Source organism: Trichoplax adhaerens, genomic scaffold, assembly GCF_000150275.1.
Source record: "Trichoplax adhaerens TRIADscaffold_30 genomic scaffold, whole genome shotgun sequence".
NCBI classification, from domain to species: Eukaryota; Metazoa; Placozoa; class Uniplacotomia; order Trichoplacea; family Trichoplacidae; genus Trichoplax; species Trichoplax adhaerens.
Window position 1 is genome coordinate 427,244 of NW_002060970.1, and position 7,886 is coordinate 435,129.

General features: G+C 31.8%; 2 protein-coding genes across 2 annotated transcripts; one reads left to right on the top strand and one right to left on the bottom strand.

Moving 5' to 3' along the window:
- Positions 1–1,898: 1,898 nt before the first annotated feature.
- Positions 1,899–3,591, top strand: TRIADDRAFT_33120 (uncharacterized protein; the record flags this gene model as incomplete). The annotated part of the gene is made up of 3 exons (XM_002117799.1): positions 1,899–2,733; positions 2,853–3,070; positions 3,403–3,591. 3 exons carry the CDS (start codon positions 1,899–1,901, stop codon positions 3,589–3,591), a joined length of 1,242 nt encoding a protein of 413 aa, XP_002117835.1.
- Positions 3,592–6,020: 2,429 nt separating this feature from the next.
- TRIADDRAFT_61881 (uncharacterized protein) lies at positions 6,021–7,305 on the bottom strand (the record flags this gene model as incomplete). Its single annotated transcript, XM_002117818.1, has 2 exons — positions 6,021–6,668; positions 7,180–7,305. 2 exons carry the CDS (start codon positions 7,303–7,305, stop codon positions 6,021–6,023), a joined length of 774 nt encoding a protein of 257 aa, XP_002117854.1.
- Positions 7,306–7,886: the final 581 nt, after the last annotated feature.

The window sequence follows — 7,886 nt, forward strand, 5'->3', positions numbered from 1 at the left end:
GTCAGCATATGCATGCTTAAACTAAACTATAAAGTTGTTGGTGGTATTTGCTTTCCCAGGAAATTATGGTCGTAATGAACAGCTTGTCATTCAAATTATTTATTTAGAAGCGGTTTTACATAAAATAGCAGGTGCATGTATATCTTACTTCGTTGGTTATTAAACTATGTTAGGCTGGAGTTATACTTACGAAGGTATATAGTGAAATTGCAGTAAATTATCCAATGTGATTTTTCAAATTAGATTTCATTTAATTTAAGAATGATATATATGTACTTGAGTTTTATAATAATGAGTCTTAAATTTTAATTGGAATAGTGCTTTTTGTTCTGTTTTCAATTTCGGAGATATTTATAAATCAGAATTCATATTAAAAACTTTGATGAAAATTGTGTTATATTAGATTGAATATAACAGAATTTGCATATTTATTACTCTCATCTATTTTGTGACAATTAAGTCTTTCTCACCTCAAACAGCAAGATGCTTTTCGACGATTATATGGAATGATACTCATAAGTCTAGAACCGTATTAGTTTAAATGCTATGAATTTAGATCTATTTTTGACCATAGATTAATATTAATTGAATTTTCTTACTTACAGTATCTATTTTTCTGTTTGATCCTCAAGCACATAAAATTTCACATTGCTTTACAATTGTTTTTTAAGTTTCTATGGAGGATTTATAAAACCTTTTATCAGTGATGTAATATTCTGTAAAGAAAGTAACTCTTAAATAGGCGTCTAAGCCTAAAGTTTCAATTCTGAGGAGTTGTGGTGGAATTTTTAATGTTTTCTAATTATTATCCTTTAGTTTAATAACATTCAATTATTATGCACAAGCATCCATTTTAGTTTTCAAAAGATTTTTATTTTTGGAGCATGCATGGTACTTTGATTTTCTACTTAGTTGGTCAGTTACCGCAATATAACTCTCGTTCAAAACACCATTCTAGGTATTGAAAAATATATTAATTACTTCTCTAATTCAAGTTTCTACATAATTTTTCAAGAAATTTGATCACTGAGAATTTTAATTCTATAGTAATGCGTAGATTAAAATGAATCTTTCCTAGTGCTGACTATACATACGTTGTGTACATTAAAAATTAGTGGATCTACTACTGATAAGTTTTGATGCCTAAATTTAAAGAAAGCAAAACTCTTAAATAGTATTAATCATTAGACTTTGTTTAGCAATATAACAAATTGCATTCAAGATATGAATTTTCTAGGAAAAATAATAAAAAGGAATGTTTTCATCATTTATTGGTAAACAGGCTTTCATTCGGTGACTCTACTGCTATAATTTAGAACTCGATTTAGCCTTCAGCCTATAACATCTTTACAGCATTATTACTACCGTTGATTGGATCAGAAAACCATTCAGATATGCATACTTACGCAGCATCTCTATTCAAGTGAATTTCAAGAGAAAGGTGTGAAAATGACGTGATGTTGACATAAAATCCTGTGGTATTTAGAAAACTTTGTCAATTTTGTAAATAATCAAGATTTGCAAGGTCAGTTCAAGTTTAGCATGTTTGCTGCATGGGAAAATTTAAAAAATCATCCTATTCAGTGTGGTTATGATGTTGTGATCATATTGACATGAATTTGTTTCAAAGTGTTTACAGAATTCTAAATCATGCGTTGTTGATAACGAGTATTATTCAAATGATGAAGTAATCAATTTACAGTGGTTACATGAGTATGTATATATAAGAGCATCCATTCATGAAATTGAATGTTGACAAATAAGTTCACGACAACAAATTTAGTCCGTAAAATATTATATAAAGGCAGTAATACATCGATGATTTAGAATAAGAACGAAGTGTTTATATAATTGTTGAGATTCTGATTTTTATTGATATACACTGACTGAAGCAGAAAATGAACTGGATCGTTCTATTCCTAGTTGCCATCCTTTCCGCTAGTGATGGAGCTATACAGCCGACACATTTCCAGCATCATAATTATAATCAGCTTACATCATTTATGAAACAGCAAGCAGCACGCTGCCCTTCCATTATGCGTTTATATGATATCGGTAAGTCTCTTCAAGGTAGAACACTGTGGGTTATGGAAATTTCCGATCATCCGGGCAATCATGAAGCTGGAGAACCAGAAATGAAGTATGTCGGTAATATGCATGGCAACGAAGTCACCGGTCGCGAAATTCTATTACTATTGATAGAATACTTTTGTAGCAATTATAACATCGATTCTCGTGTTACACGGCTAATCAATTCGGTTCGAATGCATATAATGCCGACCATGAATCCTGATGGATGGGAAAAAGCAGTAGAAGGCGATTGGTCTGGTACTACAGGCCGTTATAATTCACGTGGGGTAGATTTAAATCGTGATTTTCCTACACTACATGATATAGTTATTCGTCAAGGCCGCTACTATTTTGATTATAAAGCAAGACAGCAGGAAACAACCTTAGTTATGAATTGGATGAATGCTTATCCATTTGTTCTATCAGCAAATTTCCATGGTGGTGCATTGGTAGCTAGCTATCCCTTAGATGACACGTTGTCTGGCCAAAGTGTCTATAGTACAACCCCTGATGATGATGTTTTTCGATCATTAGCTAAAACTTACTCCTATGCTCATCCTACTATGTGGAAAGGGCAAAGTTGTTCTCGTAATTCTCGTAGTCACCAGAATAAAAGTTTCTCTAACGGAATTACCAATGGAGCTGCATGGTATGCCATATCCGGTAAGATAGATTGCTTCAACAGAATTCATAAAATGGATCTGCATCGCATAATCAATTTTAATATCATGTATTAATTAATGCTTAAAATATTACTTTCTTACTTACTATCATCTGTCTAGGTGGTATGCAAGATGTAAATTATTTAACTACCAATTGCTTTGAAATTACCATCGAAACGGGTTGTCAAAAGTATCCTTATGGAACAAGTCTACAAAAAGAATGGTTGAATCATAAAAATGCCTTATTAAAGTATATCGAGCAAATACATCGTGGCATCAAAGGTTTTATACTTAATTCAAGTAATCAAGGAATTTATGGAGCTTCTCTCGTAATCCAGGTTAGTTAAGATAATCTGTATCCAAGTTTGAACTAGAGAGAAATTCGATAGCGCATAACTTTAATTTCCAAATATTGCGCATAAAGTGGTACAGTAATCCTCCTAACTCCTTAAAATTGTTAAACTGATAAATTATTTAAATATTGAAAAATGTCGTGCACTTTTCTTGTCTTACATAAAAATCCTATGCATTAGCTTTAATTTATAAATTATACCAAGAAATAAGAATAAAATTTCAAATATTTCATGCCTGTATAAGATGCTTTATAGAATTAGGAAAATTTAATTCGGAGTCATCTTAGGCTCATTTTTCTATTTCTTGTGTCTAATAGGGTAGAAATAAAATCATTTATGCTACAGAGTATGGTGACTATTGGAGACTATTGCTTCCAGGAACATATAAGGCTACAGTATCCTATCCTGGTTATATTAGTGTCACTAAAACGGTGACAGTTACCTCCGGAGCTACCAAGCAAGTTAATTTTACTCTCTCTCGTCAAGTTTACCCTACAGGTCAATAATTTTAGCATCTAGTGAGTAATCCTATCGAAAATATTAAGAAATAGATGTACTAGATATTATGATCCACGCATTTGTAGTTTGATTTATTCGCCGGAAATTAAATATTGCTAATAAGTATTCTATAACCGTATAGTTCCAATGTAGTAGATGTAATTACCTCATCTGCTAGAGAATTTGAGAAAATTTTAGATGAGATTTAAGATAAAAGGGGCTTTCGAACCACTTAGAACTATATAATGATAGAGTAATGCTAGCAGATATCGCACGTTTTGATTAATAAATGAATTTCAAGAGTCAAATTTACTCTAATTCACAAAAGAAGCTTCTAAATTTTTCGCAGATGTCTTTTGATTCATAGTTGTCATATTCTTGCTTAATAAATGTAATGATTAATATTAAATTTTTCGATGGCCGTTTCATTTCTGAAGAAATTATTATAAGTGCTTAAGCCTTAGCGCAATAAATTTTGGAGTCATTAAATTGGGTATTTAAGTTCTATACACTGTTATCGTTCGCTTTACGGCCTCCATATGTAAGACAAAAATTTTTGTTTAATTTACTGTAACTACGGTTACTTTACAGTAAGCATCTGTAGAGAACAGATTAAGATAATTCTATCTGAATTCAATAATATATGAGCTAAGATTTATCTATTTTTAATCTGCTTTAGCTATTCGCATTTCTTTATTTTGATAGTGGTCTAGTTTACCCCGGGTTTGCAGTATCTCAACGATGCGATCTTCTGTACGAATGACTAAGTTAACAGATAATACTTATGGTGCTTATTGCAGTTAAAGAACATATTGCTCTCATTTAGATTAGTCTTGTCGACTAAAGCAAGTTTTATGATATGTTAAAAACGTAGCATGTGATAATTAAATGACAATGACTATTTATGTAAAGCCTGTAGCTTACTTAAAAACGTAATAAAATTCATTTAAATGGGGATAATCCAAATTGATATGCTAGCTATATTTGTAAACTGCTGTCTCTGTTCAAAATTTAATTTACTTCAACAGTAATAATTAATTAACTACCCAAATTGAGCCGTAGTGCATATTAACTTTTATTATTGCATGCTATTCGGAAATTACAATATTGGCTAGAACGGTAGGCTAGTATAGGTCTATCTTACTTCATCATTAATAATTAATATATAATTATCTATATAAATTTAGCTGTCCTGCATATTAGCCACTTTTGTTGCAAGCTATTCAGCATTTAAAAATCTTGGCTAGGAGAATTGGTGAACATAGTTACCCTCTTGGCTTATTTATACAAATGTAGGAAAACTAGATTATGTTGAGACCTCGGGTTAATAATATAGTAGATTAGCGGTGTTAGATACACCCTATTTTGTGTTATGGGTATCACAAACAAAAGTGAGGGATGACAATCATCCCTAACTAGGAGCCCTGCACTTGCAGGAGCCATATTGAACGCTAAGTAGAGTAAGGAATAGTACAGGGAAGATTAAGTAGGATTTTACTTAAATTGACTGAAACGGGAATTTAATCAACATGTTTGTTAATAATCCTTTCTATGAATGTATAAAAGGCCAACTCCTTTGAAGGGAAGATAGGTTAGTAGCCTTGAGCTAGCTGTGTATGTAGTTGTGTTATCTTAAGTTCTACTACTGTAATATTCAGCAATTACATTTGAGGTAATAAACTATTTTTAACCGCTACTTTGAGGGCTTACTTCATTATGTGACTGGAAAACTGTAGGGCTGAAATTAGTACTTATTACTACAGAATACTGTCAAGCATAAGACATTAAGATTGCATAAATCGAATTCTATCTATGCTTGGGTAAAAGCTCGAGTCACTTTTCCATTTCTAAATGTGGCATGCTTAAGCTCGAATTCGAAATTAATGATCAAAATTTTCGACTGCAATCAAGACAGTACTTATAAATAAGCCAGCGGGAGAATGATTTTTTAACAGTTATCACGGCTCTTTATTTCCGTAATCTTAGCAAAACTCTAGCGATAGTTTAAAGAATTACTTGCAAGGAAAATTTTTTTCCATTGAGTATTTGTAGAATAGCAGTAGTTATTTAATGCTGATTAGAGCATTCCCGTTTTACGCCTGTTTAATATCGATAAAACTCGTAGAATTCTTGCATTGCGTCAATGAATATCGAAAGAAATTTAAATTCTGAAATAAATTTTGAAAGTTGATTAATTGCAATTGCTTGTCAAAAAGATCGTGAGGACAGAATTTGCACTTTGGATGCGTTAGTATGCAATAATCTTATAATAATTCATTAGCCTATGAGTACAAATTTGAAGAAAAAATTGAGATACTTGGTAAAGAATTTGCTGATATTGAAAACGGAAAAGATGTTACGCTGAATTTTAAGGAAAAGGAAACCATTATATAAAATTAAAGAGCAGAAATTACTTTGGAACCTGATAGAATCATCATTATATCATTCTAAATATTCTATCAATGATTGAAATAAAAAAATTGATAATTGGATTAGAGCTATGGGTAATCTTAGAATATCGCGATCGAGGCGATAAGCATGATCTTAATTGAACGCCTAGTGATTGAAATGATTTATCTACAGCTAGTGTTAATTCAGGATCCAACTGATTTTGTTTCTGGTAGTAAGTTTGTTGTTTTTTGATCAGTTCAATAAGCTCTTTCAATTGATTGTCACTACCAGCAAAAATGTCTTCATTAGCCCACAGGAGGAAGTTATACATTTTTAATTTTCTCAAAGCCTCATTTTCACGTTTTGCAGCTTTTCGCTTTCCAGAACTTTTAGCTTTTTTTATACTGATTTCACGGCGTATAGTTTGCATACGACGTAGCAATATTTTTAATTCTGTTGATACGGGTGGTTGGTTATCGCTATTAGCTTGCTGATTCGATTCATCAAGGGAAGGACTGCACTTGATAAAGGTTGCATTGACTATTTCATTTAGTTTCTGTGGATAATTTTCAGCCAAGGTATAAAAATCTCCCTTGTATTCTTCTTGAAATTGTTCTGACAGTGCCAAATGCAATTGCTGTTCAACGCATTGTAGATAGGGAGATGTAGAATAAGGTGGTAAGGGTAGCCGATCCTACAAGATTATGAAATGAAAATGTTCAAGTTTTAGTGGTTAGTCTTATTGAATGACTTAAACTGATCAAGATGAGCTATTATTGATTGACACCGTAAATTTTTCTCATATACTGTAAGTCATCACCATAATTTTAAATAATGATGCACAAATTGCAAAATTTTATCTATTTTCCTATTGAATAGCTCTGTTTATTATACTAGCTTATGTCTGATCATAAACTAGTTTTAGTAATGTTATAAGATGGTTTTCGTCAAGTAAATGAGACTATTTTCTATCTAATCCTGAATTACGCAACATCCTCGAAGACAGACCATGATGGCAGCTATTCGTGAAAATAATCAATTAAAATTAGCTTATCTGGAGCTTATTTAATCTTAAATTTTAGGACTAAATGGCTATTTCTTTAAAAATATAGTACAAATTAGCAACTTTAGAAGCTGGAGGATGCATCATGACATTTTATACAAGATTAAAATAGACAAAATTTAAATTTCGAGTGTTATCTAACCTTCGCTGCAGAAGAATTGAATACTGAAATAAAGAAAGCCAAAAGAATAACAGGAACCAGTAAGAGAACAGCTTTGAATAAATTGCTGCTATCAGAAAAGAACGGCTTCGGACTTTCTTCAGTCATACTTGCTAATTAGTCTATGCTAGAGTATTACCAAAATTAAAAGAGAAATTTAGTTAATGCATATCAAGTCAAACATACCGAAGTTGCAACTCTTATTCTAGAAGCAAACATATGATAGAGATTCCAGCTTATTTTCTATGGCATATCAACTACAGATCGCTTTTTACTCTATCTACTTGATAGGACAATGTTCAATTAACGTATTGTAGTAGTTTCAGCTAATTACAGCAGTAATTGAAGTACGGTAGCATTAAGAAGTAGAATAGTGTATACTATACTTATAATGCAATTTTATGATTGTTGATGACGAAGCGGTGCACCTATACCAATCGTACTATGTGTATGTAAGGCCGCTCTAGTCGACTTATAAAATTATGTTTTTATGTAATGTCTTGATATAACTGTTAGATAAAATGGAATTGTTATCGTGGAGATGAAGTCGTTTATGCGGTTTATCTTAGCCGCTTACGACTGTTACTTCGAGGGAAGAAACGTGGATTCTTTTTTTGTCAAGCCTTCTATTAATAAGCAATACTTTTAAAATTAAACACGGTGTTTGCCTGATCTTGTATCACGGTATA